The following is a 23,068-nucleotide window of genomic DNA, read 5'->3' on the forward strand; positions in this document are numbered from 1 at the left end:
GTCAGTTCATACAGATCTACTTCATTGTTTCTTTTTCTTTCTTCTTTTTTTAATGTCTTTATTTTGAGAGACAGAGACAGAGAATGAGCAGGGGAGGGTCAGAGAGAGAGGGAGACACAGAATCTGAAGCAGGCTCCAGGCTCTGAGCTGTCAGCACAGAGCCCAATGCGGGGCTCGAACTCACGGTCTGTGAGATCATGACTTGAGCCAAAGTTAGACGTTTAACCGACTGAGCCACCATGCGCCCTTCTACTTCATTGTTTCTAACTGCCTCACGGTAAGCGCATGTATCAACGTTTATTTAACCCTCTGGGTTGCCCATGTATCTTTACACATATGCACATATTTCTGTAAGATAAACTTCTCTGGAATTCCTTGAATCAATTGGTAAAAACATTACGAATTTCTGAAGATACCATTAAACTCCCTCTAAAAATGTACCGATTTAGGGGTGCCTGGGTGGCTCAGTCGGTTAGGCATCCGACTTCAGCTCAGGTCATGATCTCGGGGTTCATGAGTTCGAGCCTCACGTCAGGCTCTGTGCTGACAGCTCAGAGCTGTCAGGCCTGGAGCCTGCTTTGGATTCTGTGTCTCCCTCTCTCTGTCCCTCTCCCACTCGTGCTCTGTCTCAAAAATAAACATTAAAAAAATGTTTTTAAATTTAATAACATACCAATTTATAGCCACTCCGGGTATGATCGTATCTTGGCAATCCTGGTGAGAATGGTCTTTTTATTCTTCGCCTTTAAGCTGTGAGGCGAATGACAGGGCCCTGTTGTGTGGTAGACATTTGTTACTAGTCAGAGTGAGTGTGTTTTGTCTTATGTGTACCATTCTTGGCTGTTTTTTTCTTCTGCAAAGTGCTTGGTTTTTATCTTTTATTTCTATTATCTTCACTACTGATTTTGAAAGAATTCTCTGTGTATTTTGGAGAAGAATTTAATGGTCGACAACAGTGCAAGTATTTCCACTGAGGACAGGTTCATCTGCTTAAACACTGATAGTGATTTCATCTATTTAGGCCTAAAAGGAGTCTTTTAACTTTTGTTTTGTCATTGGCATAACTTATTTAGAAGACTGTGTATAACTATCTAAGTGGCATTTTTATTGTTATATTTTTATTTTAAATGTCAAGTTTGCTTATGATTTGGTTACAATGCAGCCTAGAAAGATTTCTACCTTATGGAATTGAGATTTTCTAAGGGGCTCAAAATAGAATCAATTTTAGTACATGTTTTGTTGCTCTTTGAAATAAATGGATGCTTATTTTTTGTCTGCAGAGTACCTATCCAAGCTTTCATTAAAAAAATTTTTTTTTTAATGTTTTATTTATTTTTGAGAGACACAGAGAGACAAGAGTATGAGCAAGGGAGGGGCAGAGAGAGAGGGGGACACAGAAGCCGAAGCAGGCTCCAGGCTCCGAGCTGTCAGCACAGAGCCCGACGCAGGGCTTGAACTCATGAACCCTGAGATCATGACCTGAGCTGAAGCCCGACGCCTAACCGACTGAGCCACCCAGGCGCCCCCATATCCAAGCTTTTAAATATGGCACTTTATAACCTTATTTCTGTTTGGTCTGCCTGACCTTGTAAATTCTGAGAAAGGTAGGTTAAAATATCCTACTTATGTGTGTGATATTAACAAGTTTTCCCTAATATTTCTTACAGTGTTTCGTGGAGGGGATTATATATTTTTGATGCTATTTTACTTGATGTATGAAGTTTCATGCCTGTGACACGTTCTTTGTGGATCATACCCTTTTACCTTTATCATGACCCAATGCTCCCCTTCCTGTACATCTTTCTACTTTTCGTCTGAAATTTTAGTTTGCCTAATATTACCAGTGGCAACCCTTTAGTTTGGTTGTCCTTCGCCTGGGAAAGTTTTGGTCATCCCTTTATTTTCAACCATTCCATGTCATTTTAGGTGTAACTCTTGTATCGGCCTGGCATGTAGCCAGAGGTGCCCCTTTCTTCCTTAGTAAGAGAACCCTAGGTGACGTGCCCAGGCCGAAGGAATGCATTTCTCTGCACATCTTGCACTAAACAGGACCACGTTACTAAGCAAGAGGTCCACAGAAATGCCCTGTGGGGTTTTGGGATGGCCCCTCAGATGCGAGGGCTGGAGCCCTTCACTGCTTTCCCTTCCTCCCCTTCTCAACTGCGGTGAGGATGAGATGGCTAATTCTTCTTGCAGCCGTTTGAGACCAAGAGGTGCCCCTGAGAATAGAGGCCACATGCCAGGAGAGTGAAGCAGAAAGACACAGGAAGCCTGGGCCTGGGGCCTCATGACTGAGAGCCGCTGATCACCCTGCACTCCTCCTTACGGATGGCTTAACCTTGACAGAGAGGGAAACTTCCACCGTTTTGGCTTTTCTGTTATGTGTAGACACGGGACTCGCAAAAGATACAGCAGATTTTGCCCCCAACCCCCCATTTTTGGAAAAGCTCAATTGAAGAGTTATTGTTTTTCCTTTATATTTGAGTCTCAATTTCTATTGCAGTGGTATTAGAAGTTACATTAAAATGCTTAACAAACACATTTGGGCCTTTACTTTTGAAGAGCCTACCTTCAGGGTCTTGCTACTCTGGGTCTGGTCCCTTGATCAGCTGCAACAACATCACCTGGGAGTTGGTAGGTAATGTGAGATCTGGTACCCACCCCCGTCGAACCCACAGCTTGTGTCACAGATCCTCAGATGGCCTATGTGCACACGGCAGGGTGGAACCACTACTTTAGGGGGCAATGGCACCCCTCCCCTCTTCTGGGCAATGTGCAGTGATTTCCTGTCCTTCCTCCAACCGCCCCCCGCCCCGACCCCCATTGTTCACTCCTTCTGAGGGCTACTTCTACTGTTGCTTGGGCATGCCAGGGCACTCCCTGGGCATCTACTCAGCCTTCTAGCAGCCCGCCAGTCACTATCTGCTCTCCCTTGTGCACACAAGTCCAGTTCTGTTCTGGGAGGCAACGTGTACTCTTGCAGGTGATGCGCCTAGCCCCTTCTCATACCTTCGTAGCTAAGATGGCCATGCACCCAGTCCTGGCTGAGGAGGCGTACAGGGATGGCCTTCGGGGGACATATTCTCCTCCTGGATGATAAGAACCTTGAGATAAGAAAATTTTATGTTCTTCCTCCTTTCCCATCCAGAATGTTGGGGTGACGGCTGAACGTACGACTGCAATCTTGCAGCCGTGCGAACAAGCATGAGGTCAAAAGCCAACACGCTGAAGATGACAAAGTAGAAAGAGAGAAAGAGCCAGGCCTCTGACTGGGAATCTGTTTCTCTGTAGCCCCCACCTCCTTTCTCTTCTCATCTGCTCCAAACTGGCCCTTCCTTCATCTCTCTTCTAGCTGGTATACCATGGAATTGAAGTATATTCTAGCCCATTAGCTATATTATACATAGTCCTTATTTTTAATTTATAGTAACAGCTACATTAAGCCTTTCCTTATAAATATCACCCATCTCCCCAAATCTCCCTGCCCACCAAATCCACCACTCAANCCCCACCCCTCTCTCATCCCCAGGTGGCCAGCCCTGGTTCTCACAGGCTAGGTCAGGGGACACCTTGCCTATTGGGACTGGTATTTTTAAATTTCTGTGGTTTCTGGGGAGTGGATGTTATAAAATGGAGTGAAAAGAAACTGAAGTTTGAAATTAAGTGAACTGTCCCCTGCCCCTTACGTGTGAATAACGACTTGCTGATAGGAGCGGCTTTTTCAAAGATGAAAAACAACCTAAGATTTATGGACAAGTCTGTTCGAAAAGGCTCCGCACTGCTTCCAGCCAAGGTGGAAACATCAGGAGATTTGCAGATCTATTCTGGTTGGAGGAAGGGGAAGACAGGGAGGAGCCCGGGGGAGAAGAAGGGAAAGAAGATAACAGGAGGGGTTGGGACCGGCCAGAGAAGAACTTGGGAAGACTTCTTATGCCCATTCTCTACGCTCTGCGGTAACCTGAACGTGACAACCACTTCCAGCAAATGGTGGTGAATGGAACAAACAAGACGGCTTCGCTGGCATTGCTTTCACGAAGTGCCAGGCTACACACACCTTCTGCATGGCTGGCGATGGAAGATGGGGGCCAGGACAACTGTACGGATGTGGATGAATGAACCCTTTACAGCGAACTGGGAATTCTGCTTCTGAGGGTTCTGACCCCTCCCTGTGTGCTTGGGAAAACACCAGAAAAATATTCCTGACAGTTTCTCAGGGTCAAGTCTGCATTACTTGGCCAGGATTCGGCTCCTTGTTGGACCAGTCTCTTACAGCAGCTGCTGTCCCCTGGCCCCTCCTGTCCATCCCCGAAGGGCCAGGGGCGCGGGCAGGGCACTCCTGGGAGCAACCCCCCCATGCTGTGCGTCTGGACAGCCTCCTGCGTCTTGTGGGGGCAGAGCCAACATTCTTGAGTGTATATTTTACAACCGCAGCTTCAAGTATAAAAATAGAGTGTGAAAAATAAAAACAGGGCTCACAAGCGAGCCTCAGTCGCCCTGCTGGTTAGAGAGGTTAGAGGAATAACAAAATGAGAGTAACCCAACTGAAAGCTTGAAGAGGCTCACTTGCCTCGGCAAAGGAGAATTCCAGGGCCAGACTTGGGCACGCTCTCCTCAGGGGTGAAGGCAGCTCTGCCCCGACTCAAAACGTCTGTTATCAATCTTGTCTCCACTGGGGACCTGTTTACAGAGGAAGGTTTTCTGGCCAGACTGCCAAGCAAGGCACCTTTCACAGGGCCCGGCCCAGGCAGGAGGCGCTGGAGGAAAAGCCCACAAAGGCTGTGGCTCAAGGTGCCGCTCGCTTCTGCTTCTTCACACACTCCCAAGCTGCGACGCAAAACCCGAAAACAACCCAAATCCTTTTCCAAACAAAAAATCAAATCTCCCAGGTCAGGTTCCATCTATTTCCCTACCTCCAGTCCCCATCCCAGCCCCTCTCCATAGCAGAAATCAATTTGCTCTAACAGAGTAGGTTCTGGGGGGCTTTTCCTCCTCAAAGCTCTCATTTGGAATAGATTAAGGAGGAAAGGGTGAGAATAGGGTTTTTTTTTTTCTTTTACTTTTGAAACAAATTAGCACACTTGTGACTTTGAGGCAGAACCACTATGCTCCGTGACTGGCTTTTATTTATTTATTTATTTATTTATTTATTTATTTATTCTTATTTTATTTCTTTTTAAAAAATATGTATTTATTATAATATTTTTGAATTTACACCCAAGTTAGCATATAGTGCAGTAATGTTTTCAGGAGCAGAACCCAGTGACTCATCCCGTACATATAACACCCGGTGTTCTTCCCCACGACGGTCTACGACTGGCTTTTATTTTTTTTATTTTTTATTTTTAATTTTTTTTTAATGTTTTATTTATTTCTAGGAGAGAGAGAGACAGTGTGAGCAGGGGAGGGTCAGAGAGAGAGGGAGTCACAGACTGAAACAGGCTCCAGGCTCCGAGCTGACAGTCAGCACAGAGCCCGACGCGGGGCTCGAACCCACGAACCGCGAGATCATGACCTAAGTGAAAGTCGGACGCTTAACCGACTAAGCCACCCAGGCGCCCCTATGACTGGCTTTTAGAAGAAGAGGTGAGGGGCACCTGGGTGGCTCAGTAGGTTAAGTGCCCGACTTCAGCTGAGGTCATGATCACATGGTTCGTGGGTTCAAGCCCCATGTCAGGCTCTGTGCTGACAGCTCGGAGCCTGGAGCCTGCTTCTGATTCTGTGTCTCCCTCTCTCTGAGCCCCTCCCACCCCCAGCTCGCATTCTGTCTGTCTGTCTCTCTCTCAAAAGTAAATAAACATTAAAAAAAATTTAAAATAAATAAAAGAAGGTGTGAATTTTATTTTCTGGTATAATGGGACTGCATCGCTTCCCAACCCATCCCAATTTAGCCTGGTCCTCAAGGCCTGGTGCTGGATCATGGGGCACCGTGGGGCTCACCACAAGCCTTCACAGGGGCCTTCCACTCGAAGGCAGCTGCTCACCTCAAACCCCATGGGCACATTAAACCATGCTGTGGGAGCAAGAGGTTAGCCTGACATGGGAATTTAACATGTCCATCCTCACTGGGATGGAGATCTAGTCCTTAAAAGGCTTACAGCATAGGTGGGATCATAACCAAGAAGCAATATAAGAGCTAACCACTGTGGGTCAGGAAGAGAGAGAGAGAGAGAGAGAAAGAGAGGGAGAAAGAAATAAAGGCCTGGAGGCTTTGTGGGAAAGGAGGGCATTGGGGGCTGGGCCTTGTGGAACCAGCAACCTTTATGTAGGTAGATGACACACCAGGCAACAAGGTCAATATAGACGAATCTACAGAGAGGGAACAGCCAGGGTGTGTGCAGAGACCTTGGGGCTTTCTCCTCCACGCTACCATTCTTGGGTCTTTTCTAAGTGTGGTCCCTCTACTTCCTCTTTAAGGAGATAACTTTCTCTATGAGTAACATAATTACAAAGTTGCTGTCTAATAAAGTTTTGTGGGTGTTTTGGTTTTTATTTTCGTTTTTATATGATGTGTGTGGTTGTAAGAAGTGTAATGGGGATGAGCAACTAAACTCATCAAGTTATTAAAAAAATTGAGATGAGAATTCTTTTTTTTTGCATATTTTTAAAAATGTTTTATTTATTTCTCAGTGAGAGGGCAAGACAGCATGACCAGGGGAAGGTCAGAGAGAGAGGGAGATACAGAACCTGAAGCAGGCTCCAGGCTCTGAGCTGGCTGTCAGCACAGAGCCCGATACAGGGCTTGAACCCACGAACTGTGAGATCATGACCTGAGCCGAAGTCGGATGCTTAACCAACTGAGCCACCCAGGTGTCCCGAGATGGGAATTCTTATTGTTGGTTATCACTTACTGCCTTTTCTTATAAAAATGGTCATGTGAGTTGCTAAAAAAATACGGATGCCAATAAAGGGAAGCCTGTTGACTTTTGGGAATAACACCTGAGAGGGCAGAGTCCCAACAGTTAAGGCCAGAGGCTCTATCGTATTTATCTCTGTGTCCCCAGCTGTTAGCAAGCAGCCAGGACTTTCCAGGAACTCAGTTAATTAGTACTTGTGTGAAAATAAGAAGACGGGAAATGGCAAGAAGTGAAGGTCCTATCTTCCCAAATCCGTTCTTCCCTCCTTACATAGAAATAGACTTCTTAGCTGTACCCGTGTTCACGGAGCTCAAAACCATCTTTGTGAGCCTCCCTTGCTGAGCCATGCAGTACACGACCAAGTCCCGGCTGATGACACACTGCTGGACGTGGTGTATATCACCCCCTCACTAGACTGTGGCTACATCAGTGGGAACTGTACCTGCCGCCTGCATCATGAGCAGGACGGTGCCTCCTGGAAACGGCAGAGCGCTGAGCAAGAAGCCGTGGGTCCCTGGTGACTGTGGAGCGTCACAACAGTACACAACCCGGAGCCTTTGATGTGAGGAGGGAGAAATAAGCCACTACCTTGTTCAAGCCGCTTTTAACTTGGGTCTCTGTCACAGGTGCCAGATCTACACCCCCATCAAAACACCAGCTGCTTCCTGCTTGAAATCCCAAGAAAATACTTCAGAAAGTCTGTCTCGAGATATACCCAAGTAAGGTCCTTGGTTGTGTTCTACTAACTCGAGTACTTTGNGGCTCTGCTGTTACCCTCCGCACCTCTTGGGGTGACAGCAGGACGCTGAAGAAGGGGGGGTACTACAGTGCCCAGATGTGCTGTCTTGGGCAGTTATATTGGCAATCCAGGTCTGGCACTCATTTGGTTTTGGGGCCTGGAGGCAGAAGGGCATCCTGGGGCCAGTCTGCAGGGGGACGGGGCAGGGCGGGTAAAGGGGCTGCGCGCTGGTCTATGTGGATGAAAGGCGTGGAGGGAGGGCTTGGGAAGGGCGCTCCCTGAGGAGTTGGGCCTCAAGCTGGAGTGGGAGGGGGGTGCGGCTGGCCAGATGGGGGCCCTTCTGGTCACCCTGACAAAGAAGTGACCCTAATTCCTGAAACTGGCTTAGAAGAAGGAAGGAAGATGGTTGGCCAGAGTCAAGAGGAATCCTGCATCCTGGTGTGGCCCAGCGGAGGAGAGTACGGGCGCCTGAGGCCAGACGGGGGAAACCACAGAGATGGGAGCTGAGGCCGGAGCGGGAGAATGAGGGTCACCAGGCACTGGGCTTGTCCTGACTGACTGAGCACGTCAGTGCCAGGGAGCCCGAGCCCCAGACGGTGGGCTTATGGTCTCCCTCGGGGGCCAGTCACCTTGGGCCCGGGGCAGCTTGGCTTTCAGGAGCAGCAGCGGTGAAGGCAACGTGATGCAAAACGGACCCTCGTTTCCTCGAGAGGAGCCTGCTGTTGTTGTCTTTCTGGGGCTTAGTCACAGGGAGGCCATGGAAACAATCCTATCACCCCAGCAACCAGGCTCAGCCAGGGTACTCAGGGGCCGCAACCCGCTCCCGGAATGAAGTCAGGGGCATGAGTTAGCATCTACTTTCGCACACAGGGGGCCAGCTGCCAGTGACGCACTTGCTGAGACGCAGGTGAACGTCATGGCCAGGCTTCCGGGGACGTGGGGGCGGGGCCGGCAGTTCGGTGCAGGGTAAGCCGAGCTGTAAGGGGGTGGGGGGGGGACCAGCTCCTGATGGCCGTTTCCTGCCACCCTTGGCACGTGGTGCCCGAGGCCCCCTGGGAGGTAGAATCGAGGCTCCCAGCTTGCTGTGGCTCCTCCCACGGACCCCACGGACAACACAGACGAAGGCCTGGAGAGCAAGGCCACGGGGCGTCAGGGCCGACTGCAGGGTGTGGTTTTATTGCCGGGAGATGCCTGGTTTGGTAGAACACTCTGTTCTCCCCACCCCTGTGAGGCTGGAGCCCCTCCAGGCCCTCTCTCCAAGGCAATGTTCCCTCTCCTCTGCCCGGAGCCCACAGTGCCTACCTCATGCCTTGACCCCATCCCAGGAGTCCAGATTATTCTCGGGGGCACCCTTCAATTTCTGTCATTTCTTCTTCTTTTTATTTTGTATAAATTTTTAAAAATGTTTACTTATTTTTGAGAGAGAGAGAGAGAGAGAGTGAGCGAGCGAGAGAGCACAAGTGGGTGAGGGGGCAGAGAGAGAGGGAGACAGAACCTGAAGCAGGCTCCAGCCTCCGAGCTGTCAGCACAGTGCCCGATGCGGGGCTGGAACTCGAAAACCGTGAGATCATGACCCGAGCTGAAGTTGGAGGCTTAACTGACTGAGCCACCCAGGTGTCCCTCTGTCACTTCTTTTCTATAGGGCAAGGCCTGGGGAGCAGTAGAGAGGAGTGCTATTCTGTGTCTCAGTGGGTTTGGGTTTTAGACCTTTTCCCCACTAATTATGTGACCCGGGGGCAATCGTTTACCTTCCCTGGGCTTCGGTTTCCACAGCTAAGACCCTCAAGCCCTGTGATCCCCTTTAAGGGGACTGGGAAATGGGGACAAATCAGCCTTGATGGAGGACCTCCAGCCCTCCCCCCTCCCCCCAGCAGCCAACTCCCACTGCCTTTCCCAGGGCAAGCTCTGTCTAGCTGAGCTCCTGGGTCCCTAAGCCCATTTTCCTGGGTTGATTCTAGTCTTTTCCTTTCAAACACAAAAACAGTGAATTACTTTAGAAGACTTTCAACACCCCTGTTCTGTTAACTCCTAGGCTCCAAGCCTACAGGGCTGGGCTTGGGTCCCCTTCCTGTCTCAGAGGAAGTGCTCAGTGCGAAGCCTCTGTCACTATGGAACCTCGAGGCTTCTCTTGCACGGACCCTGGGGCCATTACTTCAACTCTCTGGCCTTCAGCTGATTCGTACTTAAAATGGAGCCAAAAGCGAAATATCGCAGCGTGGCTGGGAGAATGAAAAGAAGCAGGAGTGCCCGGTGGGTGACATTCTCTGTCTCCCTACCCCTGCCAATGGCCTACTCAGAGTGGGAAAGGGACGCCCACAGGAGGCCCCGGGAGGAAGGCGCCCCCATTCTCAGAGCTGCTGCCACCAGCTCGAGGCCTTCCAGATGGATCCCTTTGGCACCGGCCCCAGTCCCCAGACTGGGGCTTGAGGATCTACTGGAACTCTCCCCTGGTGGGCCACTACGGGTGAAACTCTGGCTCAAGAAATTCCATCTCGTGTGAGACAGAGTGACATGATGAGAGAGAGGTACAGCTAGTGCAGGCTCTGCCACAGTGGCCTTGCGTCAGCACGTGCTGGGGTCCTTGTTGAATTACTGTCTCTGGGAAGGCGTGGGCCCAAGTGAGCTGACTGAGTCTGCAGCAACAAGGATCCACCACCTCAGGACAGTTTCGCAAAGAGAATCCGAAGAGCTCTATCTCCCTCGCCTTAGGTTGATTCTAAAAACACTCATCTCTTTACTGTATTTAACTACTGCAGTTGACAAATTCCTCCATTCCTTCATTCAACTGATCACCCAACAGTGATTTTTTTTTTGCTGAGCGTCTATTATTTGCTAGGTTCTGGAAATACAGCAGCAAGCAGAAGAGACGAAAATCTTACGCTCTTGTAACTTTCATTCTGTTGGAGGGAGACACAGAACAAAGCAAATAAATGGTAAAAGTAGACAGTGAAAGGACTATGCGGAGAATTAAATCATCAGGGTGAAGTCACAGCAAGTGATTAGGTGGCTACTCTAAACTGGGTGGTGAAGGCAGACTCTCTGTGGAGATGATACTGAAGCAGAGATAAGAGAGACTGAAACAAGAAGGAGGTTAGCTGTGTGGAACCGGAAAAGACCATTCCAAGCAGAGGAAGTGGTTAGTGCAAAGGGCCTGAGGCTGGAAGGAGCCTGGTGAGTTAAAGAACCTGAGGGAGACTGGAGTGACTGGAGTAGTGAAAGAGAGGGAGAGCGCATAGCTGCAGAGAGGCAGGGGTGAGGTTGGGTACGGCTTAAAATTTTTTTTTACATTTATTTATTTTTGAGAGAGAGAGAGACAGAGCACCAGTGGGGGAGGGGCAGAGAGAGAATGAGATACAGAATCTGAAGCAGGCTCCAGGCTCTGAGCTGTCAGCATAGAGCCCGACACGGGGCTTGAACTCACAAACTGTGAGATCATCACCTGAGCCGAAATCGGACGCTTAACCGACTGAGCCACCCAGGTGCCTTGCATACAGCTTTATATGTTTCTTTAGGAATTGGCTTTTATTCTAAGAAGACGGGAAGCCAAGGGAGAGCTTTCGGCAGGACAGCACCATCATCTGACCTACTTCCCAAGAAGAGCCCATTAATAGCCTCATGGACAAGAGGCTGCAGGTCGATAGGAGCAAAGGCAGAAGACCAGGCGGGAGGTGTTGGTGATGATGGTTGGGACCAGCACGTGAAACAAGCCGGGCGGGCAGGCACTTTGTAACTATTTCTCGAACGAATACGTTTACTGTTGCCTCATCCTTTTTTTTTTTTTTAAATGTTTTATTTATTTCTAGGAGAGAGAGAGAGGGAGAGACAGCGTGAGCAGGGGAGGGTCAGAGAGAGAGGGAGTCACAGACTGAAACAGGCTCCAGGCTCTGAGCTGGCAGTCAGCACAGAGCCCGACGCGGGGCTCGAACCCACGAACCGCAAGATCATGACCTGAGCGAAAGTCAGACGTTTAACCGACTAAGCCACTCAGGCGCCCCTCCTCATCCTTAAAGAGTAGGAGAAACAGCTGTGGCCCGTGTAGGCAGGCGTGAACGGGGGATTGAGAAAACAATTCAGAATTTAAAAACCAGGCAAAAAGAAATGAGAGAGGCAGGTCAGGCCCAGAGACACGTGTGAAGGCTCATTCTAGTGCAGCGAGTGGCCATCTGACTGGGGCCATTCTTCTCCAGAAGAATGTACTTGGTGTATACACATCGGGTCACACCCAAGGAGCAGAAAGCCCTCTAAAGCTGAGCGTGGTGCTGGGCCCTGGTGCCCCCGCACGGAAGAGGCACTGCGGCCGGTGTGTGAGAGCAACCTAGGGAAGACCCCGCAGGGAGGCAGGCCAGGCCGCGAGGGCTCTTCTCCCGGGACCACCAGGGAACTGAAAACAGCCCAGGCCCGTGGCTGGGTGGCCAGGAGACCTTGGTGGACAGTCCTAGAGGTTCCGGGGGCGGAGGTTCCAGGGGCGGAGCTGCCGTGACTCAGGCCCACAGCTCCGGGGCTTTGCTGACCGGCGTCACTGCGGGGCCACTGTGTAGTGTCACAGTGACCTGGCCTCCCAACGTGCTTGCTCAAGGGATGGAGCCTGTGAGATGTGTTCGTGCTGTGTGTGGGGCTCTGTGTGGGTGGCAGCGGTGCCTGTAACAAACGTGTGTGAGGGGGCGGGGCCTGGGTGCTGGGTGGGGAGGAACACAGTTCTGGGGACACTGGGCGGGCATTGGGTCTTTTCTTCTACACCTTGCCCTAGTCTAGATGACTGTTCCAATTCTGCCCTCAAAGCCACTGGCCTCGGGCCCCTCCAACCTCTGGATCTCGATTTTTCTACCTTGTGCCCCAGTTCCCCTCTTTTGCCTCCCTGCTGAGCTCTGCTGTTATTCCGGAGTCTCCAGGGGTTCCGAGGCCAAGCCCAGACTTCCCATCATGTCCCCTGGGTCAGCCAGGGTCGCGGTCCCCGCAGCCCTGGGCTGGTTCTCTAGCCCCGCAGCTGCTGTCCGTGGGGACCGGATGAGGGAGCACAGCAGGTAGATTCCAGGGTTTGCAGGCTCCTGCTGGTGCCAGTGGGAGGCAGGAGAGAGGGGAGAGCAGAGAGGACTTCTGGGCCTCAGACCTGTGAGCTATCGGGGGAAACACCTAGACATGCCTCTGGCTCTGAGCTGCAGCCTTGCAGGAAATGAAACTACCAGGAATTGGGAAGGGCCCTGACAGGCCACAAGGCACTGTGATCTGGGACACGGTACTCCTAGGCACTGGGGAGATGGGCGACAGATACTGCGAGGGCAAAAAGGGGGCCTTTATCTGCTATAGGAACAGAACGGACTGCCCGGCTCGCTGCACGGTTAGCCCGGGAGCCCCGGCACTCCCTAGCAGGGCAGGCGCTAGAAGCCACGGAAGACGACGCAAGCACTGAATCAGTCATTTCAGACTGCATCCTTAGTGTGTCGCTTTGCACACGGCTGGCTTCAGGTATAGATTTGTGGTGTCCAAGACACCTGGAGAAAATAAACTCATGCTTAAATAGCCCTCGTGAAGGCGGGTGTGTTGTCCACGTTTATGCCTGCTCACCTCCTACATGCGCTTCATCCCACACGGTCACTGGAAGGTGAGACTCAGCCCCTCAGCTCTCTGAGCACCCCCACGGCTTTCTTAGCTTCAGGAGCATGACCCTCTGCACCTCCCTACTCTAGACCAGCCACAAAGTGCGTGGAGAGGGACAGCAGAGATGGTGTTTCTAGGACTCGGCAGCACGGGATTGAAATTTGCAGCCAGGACAAGAACGGGTATGGGCAGGGCTCCGGGTGAGGCCCCACCTTCTCCTTTCCCTGCACGGACCTCACTTCCAGCCCTGAGATGCCGTGGAAAGAGCTGTAGTTTCCAGAGCAGGAGACACTGGAGGCCACTGGCTCTGCGGCTCCTGTTTCCCTGGGACCCCCACTGTCAGGGGGCCCGTTCCATCAGGGGGTCCTGATGGATTCCATCAGGATTTCATGTTGGATTCCATTCGAACAAGGGCTTCCAGTGGGCAGGGGTGAGGGACCAACCTGGGCGGTATTTATGTTTAACTCACTACATGCGTGTGATTCTCGGGTTAGGCAGACAGAGCGCTGGGTAAAAGCAGCAGGGGAGGAGTTGAAAGGGCTCCCGACCTCATACCCATTGTCAGTGTTTAGGTTCAAGAAGGATGGCTTCTTGGGAGAAACTTCTCATGTAGAAAACGTAGAGGACTTTTAAAAAAGAGAGACAGACAGACAGGCACGCACACGTAGGGAGGGAGGAGGAAGGGAGAGAGAAGCAAGCCCACCCCGACAAGCACAGCTAACTGGTGGTTCTCTTCCTTGGAGTCCTGGCCCTGGGTAATTCCGATCCCGCTCTCCCACCAGGCCTCTGAGCCACAAAAAATCATCTAAAACTTCTGCTCACCCTGCCAAATAGAAATCTTTTGTGGTGACACATTCAGTCCCGCCTATGACACCCGGCTTCCCAGATCTCCCCTTCTCTGAACCCCTGCTACATTTGGTGACTGTACCGCCCCACATTGCCCTTCATTTGTCTGCTCTCAAATCATTTCCTCTTTCATGTGCTTTTTTTTTTTTTAGCTTTATCTTCCTAACTCACCCGTGAACTAGAGACTGTCCCCTATTGGGTACACAATGGGAGCTCAGTTTGTATTGGTGGACTTCTCTTTGACCACAGTAGGCCTCACAGTCGGTAACGGTCGGTCCCGCGTTCCTACAGAGACCTGAGTGCCCCCTGAGCTAAGAGAGCACTCCAGAACCAGTAGCCTGACGCTGAGTGCAGGAATCCGCTCCGGGGACAGCAGTGATTGGGACTTGCAGGCTAACAGTCGGCAGCCCTTTAATGCTCAGCTCTTCCTCACTCTTCCCTCCCAGGCCTGGGTCTCCTGGCTGCAGGGCCAGGGAACCAGCCCAGGGCCGCAGGGACCATGGCCCTGGGTGACCCAGGGGACATGGCGGGAAGTCTGGGCTTGGCCTCAGGACCCCTGGAGACTCTGGAGTAACAGCGGAGCTCAGCAGGGAGGCAAGAGTGGAACAGGGGCACGAGGTAGAAAAATCGAGACCCAGTGGTTGAAGGAGGGGCCCGAGGCTGGTGGCTGAATTTATAAATTCAGGGGAAAGGAGCCACAGTGGGGGAGTCACGACACAGTGAACTGCTGATAAGCCAATCGGACGGTCTAGCAACATATGCTGTGTCAGTGTTTTCAAGTTGTGGAGTTGGATTTTCAAGAAACGTTTTCTTTTGAAATAGTTTCAAACGTACTGAAAAGATGCAGGTATAGTAACTCCGTATCTGCATTTACTATTTATACGCGCAGTTTTTTTTTCTGAACCATCTGAGAGTATGTAGCAGGCACTGTGTTCTTTCACCCCTAAAATATTTCTATATTTCCTAAGAACAAAAATATTCTCTTACAAAACCACAGTACGGTTATCAAATTCAGGAAATTTAATGTTGATTTTAATCTATGGACAGTATTTCAGTATTTTCAGTTGTTCTAGAAACTTCCTGTACGGCTTTTCACCCCTCTAGTACTGGATCTGGTCCAGGGTAACATACTACATTTATTTATTTATTATTATTTTTAAAATGTTTTTTTTTTAAGTTTATTTTTGAGAGAGAGAGAGAGAGAGAGAAAGAGTATGAATGGGGGAGGGGGAGAGGGAGACACATAATCCGAAGAAGGCTCTAGGCTCTGAGCTGTCAGNTAAGTTTATTTTTGGGAGAGAGAGAGAGAGTATGAATGGGGGAGGGGGAGAGGGAGACACATAATCCGAAGAAGGCTCTAGGCTCTGAGCTGTCAGCACAGAGCCCAATGTGGGGCTCCAACTCGTGAACTAAGAGATCATGACCTGAGCCGAAGTCAGATACTTAACCGACTGAGCCACCCAGGTGCCCCATGGTAACATACTACATTTAACTGTTAGAGATTGCTTGTCTTTTTCACACCCCAGATCCTCTTTTTATAGGTCACGGTGAGGAATACAAAAATAGACAGGTAGCCTTTTACATTTATTACTCTCTCAGAGGCTTTTATGCATGGCCTTTTACATGTGGAAGGCACTCAATATATAATTATTAATTTGTATTTCTTGAGGAAAACTTCAAACTAGAAGGAGGAAGACATGGTAATATGCTTTTACTAGAGGTGAACTTGGAGAAATTCTGAAAGAAGTAAGAGTAGTCAGGCAAGAACTATGAAGATGAGGAGGGAATAAGTCCACTAATCAATTTCAGTATGCAATAACCTTTCCCAGGTTTGGTGGAGGGGGTCCTAGAGAAATCTAGCGAGTGTTATATTCTATCAGATATTTACTGAGCTCTTGCTGGGTGCTCTGTGTGGCCCTCTAAGGACACACACAATCAGACAGTGGAATGAATCACTGACGGCAGAATTACCTACCCAAGAACTCTGACAGGGTGGAGGCTGGCGGGGAGGGGCTGCTAGCACATCACTGCCAAGCACCGAACTGCACGTCTTCCCACCGAGAGGTGAAGCCGGTCCTGACCAAACCTGCTCTGGAGCGGCACCACCCAGAGATGGTTAAAGAGCCGGCTTCTCCCATATACGCCATGACAACAGAGGACTCTGGTACGAGGAAGTTCGCCTACTCCAAGGGGAAGTTGGTCACAAACCCTGCACGGCTATTCCCCCTCCCACTCTGCTGTCTCTTGAGGTAACCTTCTCGGCTCAGCCTGTGACTTCTTGCCTCCAAATGGTGTTCCTGCTTCTCCTTGGGCTGGCTGACCCAGAGATCTCTCCTGACACCCCGGGTGAGGGGATCCAAGTCCGCCAGTGCGGTCACCCTCCCGGATGGCCACTCGTCCAGAGGTGTGACCCTGCTTCTGCTCCAAGTTAACCTGACTCACACTCCGCTGTTTCTGCCACAAGTGAACGCTCACAGAAGTACAGAATGATGGATCTACGATCCCCGGGTTACGTAACCACATGGGATCATCAAGACTTGGTCTTATTTAAAAAGGATGACCGTGTGACTAGTGAAAGGCACTGTTTATTAGATTTCTATCTCTGGAGACAGTTTTTCTCTATGATGTCCCAGGGCAGGGGTCAGCACGCTGCGGCTAGCAGATCAAATCCGGGCAGCCGCCTGTTTGTAAGTATGGTTTTATGGGGACACAGTCACATGCCATGCCGACCTGTTGTTTAGGGCCGCTTTCCCCCTGAAACAGCAGAGTTGAGGCAGAAACTGAAGGGCCCATGAAGCCTAAAATATTTTCTCTCTGGCTATTTATAGAAAAAGTGTGCTGACTTTTAAGTCTGTGAGCATTAAGGCGCTGCAAAAAAGGGTAAGAACAAGGTACCTGTGGACCNTGGCTGCATCTCTGACGGCCTGCTCCTCACTCTGCAGGAGGCTGAGGACACATCTCCAGAGAGCAAGCGTATCCTGCAGTTCTAAGAAGACCAAAAGGAATTGCAATGACCTAGGGTTCAATCTGCAAGCAGGTACCAGTACTGCCTCACACCCATGGTGGAAGACAGCAGCGTTTAATGAGCACCAGGCATGCCTTTCTCCCTGGATACCGCAAGAACGGGGGACTGGGCAGTCAGATACACACTGGAAGAGAGAGGGCCCTAAGGGGAAAGGTTTGGAGACGTCTGGTTTATTGAGGGGGAAGGCTTCTGGGGGCAGCCAGCCCCAGGCAAGGCTCCCCAGAAGGTGCGGCCCGGCTGACTAAGGCCCTGGACCCAGCTGTCCGCGATGACTCACAGTTCTCAGGAATGAAACTTTATGCATAAAGAGTGCTTTAGGGAAACTAGCCCAGTGTTGATTTGAGTGACTGCTGGAGCTTATAAATTCTGAAAGCAAAGTTTCAACCAAGATTATATGTTGGGGGGCAAGAACTTTGGAAAAGGGCAGAGAACCACCCATGACGAAGATAAAGACGCCAGCCTGTGCCGCATCGACGGAGGCGCCCACTCTCTGACCACCACTGCTCCTGGGCGGGAGCTCTGGCTGGTCCCTGTGCTGGGTGCCACTGTGGGACAACAGGATAGGGAAGGACAGTGTACGCCCCTGAGCAACGGCAAGGAACATCAAGTCAAGGACGTGAGGCAAGAAGAAGTCACAGATGGAAATGTATGGCTATGCCTCCCAGCAGGGAAAGATCACAGTGGACTGGTGTGCCCCAGACAGCTTTGATGAGGGAGACCAGAGGGCGACAGGGCCACCCAGAAAGGATTCGTGGTGGATGGGGGTGGGCCCAGGCTTGGGCAGAGTCACAGCGAGAAGGCCACAGGAGACCATACTTGTCATCCCTAGCCTTTCAATGGGGGACTGAACCTGCTGAACTCTCTTTAGGTCTAAGGACCTCATCTGCCCACGGAGAATTTGGTGTTAGAGTCACCAGTGCTTTAGTCAAACCAAGAACAGCAATGTTCCCTCTGGGGTTTTGTTCTCTCTTTTCTGTTATAAACCTGGCTTTAAATTTTACACAATCTTTCAGAATCTATGCACTCTAATTCTTCTCTCGGGTTTACTATTTTCCTTTCTTAATATTTTCCTCTATAACACGGTCATTTATACCCTCAGAGATCTTCAATCTCCCCTTTTTTGTCCATTTGGATTTTTCTTTCTCCTTAAATGACTTTGTTCTGTCCTTGACTTGTCCCCATGCACTTTTACGTCCTTTGTCTCTCAGTTCTATACCTATTTTTCATGGTCTTACAGGCCGTCAGCCACCACTGACCTCCTTCCTTATTGCCTATAATGCAATACCCAGTTCCAGGAATTAATTATGAACCAATGGCTCTTAACCAGTACTCAGTTTCACTCAGAATTCCAGGTTATTTCACACACGTTTTGCCTGATCCGAGCTAGGGTTACAGCGGCCAACCGTACCCAGAAAATGCTACAGCTGATATCCCCACTGGAGAAGAGTCACCAAAGTTGCTGGTAAAGCTTTGCTCTTATTCCTCTGGGTCTGATGATTAAATCCCAGTCACTGAAGGCCCCTTCCAGCCCTCTTTTGGGTGTAAGAAAAATGCCCGGAAGTCACTTAGAGGAAAGAATTAAAAAGATATCAAAGACAACTTTGTTTCCCAGAGAGATCCAGACATATGAGACATTTCAATGGTCTGAGCTGTGCTAACACTGAAAATTTGAATCTCACCATCTAAAAAACCAATTCTTTCCTTGACTCTGTAAATCTTTTCTCTACTACTCCAATGACAGCCCCCTGTACACAGGGGCCATGGCTTATTCTTATTCTTTGGATTTTCCTTTCACATTAACCTCAACACCAGGTCCTGTTGATTGGCTTCCAAAATGCCTTTGAACCTGTCCCTTCTTCTTCTTTAATGCCCGGCTTCACCCTGACCCATTCCTTTCTCATCGAGATCATTGCATCAGGCTTCCTGGAAGAGGTGACGGTTAGGCTGGGTCTTGAAAGACAAACAGAAGTCATTCAAGCAGCAGTCTGTTTAAAGAACTGCTCCCTACGGATGATGCACGGAGCCCGTGTTTGGGAGTGGTGGCCGATGAGCCAATGAGCAGGGAGGCCTGGGCAGGGCACCAAGCCATGTGAAAGGGTGTTTCGATTTTATCCTAAGGCAATGGGAACCCACTCAAAGGCTTTAAGCAGTGGAGTGAAACGATCAGATCAGTGTTTCAGAAAGACCGAAGAGGCTTTTAGGAAGCGTTAAGGAGAATGGCTTTGGGGGTAAGGTTGAAAGAGGCTGTTGGTGAAAAATGAGGAATTGGCAGGGGTTTGGGGGTGAGGGTGGCATTTGAAGGAGGCAAAGGTATGGTACACATGGTCGGTTTTTATCTTCCCTTCTTTTTAACCCCAGAGTATCCACCACACTTTTAACACATTTGGCCCAGCGGGCCTCCCCTTGCCCAGGATGCTTACCGAGCACAGGGTGGGGACTGGTGAGCAAGAATGGTGCGGTGCAGGTGAGGGCGGCGGCAGCGGCCAGCCTGGCCTCTGCGGGAAGATGTTCTCCACAGGAAGAGGCGACCAGGCGAACCCACTGCTTCAGCGTGGGGACCACTGAGTCCCTGGTCTGAAAGCACAAAGCGTAAGGCAGTTCAGCAGACGCGGCCAGGGGCGGACGCGGTGTTAGGGACGAGCTACCGACACCCCACTGGATCTGCAAGTTAGCTCTTACCGCAGGGGAGAAGTGGCTTTTTAGTTGCTTTTCCAACCCAACGAGGGAGAAATAAACAAGCCCGGGGGAGAAAATCTGACTCGTCTTTCAGTAATACTGAGTCACTAGGGTTAGAGAACAAGTTTCTGGAGTCTTTCTGATGCAAATTAGAGTCTCAGAACATCAGTGTCTTTGAGAGCTTCAGGAAAGACAAGCCTTTTGGGGAAAGACTGTGGTAGCAGGTACTACTGTTTTCTCCAGGAACCAGATGCTCCCTCTGTCTTTAGTAACAGAACCTCAGGTTTCTGGCGGGGCCTGTGGGTACGCGGCTAAAGACTACATTTCCCAGATGCCTCTGCACTCGGGAGTAATAGGTGATTAAGTTCTGACTAACGGTACACTTTTAGGTCATGCCGTAGGGAACAGCTGTGACCGTCACTTCCCAGGTTTTCTCTTTCCTGTTAGCTGAACAAGTACAGATGGTGGAAGCTCCAGGAACCGTCTGGGACTGTAAGATGGAAGCCATGTTGAGAAAAGCAGCGAAAGGAAGAAGGGCCTGGGGGCCTAATCCTGTCAAGCCACCATAACTGCTTTGACTGGTATGATTTAGTTTAAGCCATGGTATTTGTGAGCTTCTGTTACAACACTTAAAGTAGCTTCCTAGCTGACGTTATTATTTAGACAAAGCTCTAGTTTTTAAAAAAATACTAACAGCTTTCTTTATTGAGATACAATTCACATACCATATAATTCACCCATTTAAAGTATATAATTGAGTTTTTAGTATATTCACTGGTTTGCACAACCCATTTGTCACAGTCAATTTCAGAATCTTTTCATCACCAAGAAGAGAAATTCCACACCCTTTAGTTACCATCCCCAATCCTGTCAGCTCCCCATTGACCCAGCCCTAAACCACCAATCTACCTTGATTCTATGGATTTGCCTATTCTGGACATTCCAGAATAAACTGTCCAATACAATATGTGATTTTTGTGACTGGCTTCTTTCATTTAGCATGTTTTCAAGGTTCGTCTATGCTACAGATATATCAGCACTCCATTACTTTTTATGACTAAATAACATTCCACTGAATGGACATGCCACATTTTGTGTACCCATTCATCAGTTGATGGACATTTGGATTGTTTCCGTCTTTTAAACCCTGGTTTTCTACTTATTCTAGAAAAGGGATTATTGTTCCAAATGTACTTTATTTCCCCTATCAATGAAACCTCTTAAAATGTTCAAAATAACCATCTATGGGGCTCTGTGGAACTAAACTGATGAGCATCTTAGACCTTGAGGAACAGGCAGGCTCCCAATGTACAGAGAAACTCAGGTCTTCCTGGGAACTTCTTTTATGTGTTTCTCTACAGTTTTGTTAATTTTTGTCTCCCTGGAAAACTCCCAATTCTCATCAAATGTTGTTTCATTCAACTACCAACCCGTGCCTTTAAGATGCACATAACAACTGGTTAAAAACAGCTGTAGGGGCACCTGGGTGGCTCAGTCGGCTAAGCGTCAGACTTTGGCTCTAGTCATGATCTCATTGTTTGTGAGTTCAGGCCCTGTATCAGGCTCTGTGCGGACAGCTTAGAGCCTGGAGCCTGCTTCAGATTCTGTGTCTCCCTCTCTCTGTGCTCTTCTGCTCACACTGTGTCTCTCTGTCTCTCAAAAATAAATAAACATTAAAACAGCTGTAGATGAGAACAATGTTTTCTGGCAAATGTGATAGGCTGCCCTGTGACTACGTTCTTAGAACTTGTTTTTTTTCCCCCCCTCGGGGCTGTAGGGTTTTTTTTTTTTTCTTTTCCCAGTAAATCCTCTCCTTTCCTACAAACCTCTCCTCCTCAAACCCCCAACACACACCACTGACTTTTTTTTGGCTCTTTGTTTCTCCTAGTGACCAGCCAGCTGTGGCCTCCTGGCACGCCTCTGAATGACAGACCAAAGGATACCCTTCCTTCTGAACTCAACGACCTTCTCTGTGAAGTCTTCAACCTTAGCATCCCCGCACTCCCTTCCTCCTCTGAATTCCTCCAGCCTCCTCTCCAGCGGGACATTTAATGTCACAATCTAACATGCCTTCGCACTCACGACACTGTCCCTCCATCCTTGTTCCTCTTCGGATCTCCGAGTACCTCTGGTAGAGCTGCTTCAGTGTAAGGGACTAGAACCTGAGAAACGGTGCTGCCACTATCAGGGTGTGGTCATGTGTAACCGGGAGCTTCGGGTAATTTTACTGCAGGGTCTACTGCCTTCCACTTACAATAATTCTCTGATGGAGGGGCGCCAGGGTGGCTCAGTCGTTTAAGCGTCCGACTGCTGATTTTGGCTCAGGCCATGATCTCACGGTTTGTGAGACAGAGCCCCATGTCAGGCTCTGCACTGACAGCGTGGAGCCTGCTTGGGGCTCTGTCTCCCTCTCTCTCTGCCCCTCCCCTGCTCTCTCTCTCTCAAAAATAAGTAAATAAACATTTAAAAAAATAATAATAATTCTGTGACGGTGGCAGCTGCCTTGTATACCCCTAAGTATACATGGATTTGTGATAAGGCATCTTCCCAGGAAGCTGTTTCAGTTACTTTGATTCCGTGTCTCTCCCAAAGGACATGTGAGACAGATGAGGCACATCCGGGCCTCTACACAAGGCCAGCTGGGTCGTGTTCTGGGGGAATTTTTAAGCCTTAGCAATATATTGTCATGCTCAGTTAGCCAGGATGCAATCCTAGTGACTTGCTCACTCACTCTTTAAATAAAGAGTCTAGCTAGAAAAATAGGGGGAAAAAAAGAGTTTGAGTGTGTGTGTGTGTGTGTGTGTGTGTGTGTGTGTGTTACATGGGAGAAGGCTGGACTCTAATCAAATGTGCCCAGAACAAGAGAAAAGGCATGCCAATGGTGGAAAATGCGTCACAAGTTATGCCCAAAGTGAAAAATGCACACGAATAACATTTTGTAGAGGCTGCACGTGGTTCTGCTTGCTGAGACACCTCACTTTTATCGACACCTTCCCTGCAGAAGTGAGCACAAAAACCTAGGCCCTTGGCCAGAGGCAGAATCAGCCTTACCTCCTCACACGTCTGCATGTGGTGGGCAATCACTTTGGAGGCAAGTCTCAGGGCTACACTTCGAATTTCAGACCTAGAACAAGGAAGCCAAAAACACACACAAAATAAAACCAAACATACTTTATACACAGATGGATTTTTGCTTTAGTCTGTAATCCAGGCCCCTGTGAATGCTAGAAATGCTCAGCTCATGGCCATACAGACACCTCCAGAAGTAATTACCTTTTGGTTATTAACGGGAAGCTCTGACATTGTTCTATGACGTGAGCTTAGAAAGAAACA

At 49.5% G+C, this 23,068-nt stretch overlaps 1 protein-coding gene across 1 annotated transcript in view; it reads right to left on the reverse strand.

Moving 5' to 3' along the window:
• The window catches only part of THADA (THADA armadillo repeat containing), a 319,402-nt gene that overhangs the window by 33,129 nt on the left and 263,205 nt on the right, over positions 1-23,068 (reverse strand). Inside the window, exons 34-38 of the mRNA XM_077749153.1 lie at positions 22,787-22,859; positions 19,480-19,633; positions 16,938-17,020; positions 9,958-9,983; positions 2,970-2,992 (exon numbers count right to left, since the gene is read on the reverse strand). Of these exons, the coding sequence (XP_077605279.1) occupies positions 2,970-2,992; positions 9,958-9,983; positions 16,938-17,020; positions 19,480-19,633; positions 22,787-22,859 (359 nt within the window). The remainder of the gene's footprint in view (positions 1-2,969; positions 2,993-9,957; positions 9,984-16,937; positions 17,021-19,479; positions 19,634-22,786; positions 22,860-23,068) is intronic.

The sequence above is a fragment of the Crocuta crocuta genome, unplaced genomic scaffold, assembly GCF_008692635.1.
Source record: "Crocuta crocuta isolate KB4526 unplaced genomic scaffold, BGI_CrCroc_1.0 scaffold118, whole genome shotgun sequence".
In the NCBI taxonomy this organism is placed as follows: Eukaryota; Metazoa; Chordata; class Mammalia; order Carnivora; family Hyaenidae; genus Crocuta; species Crocuta crocuta.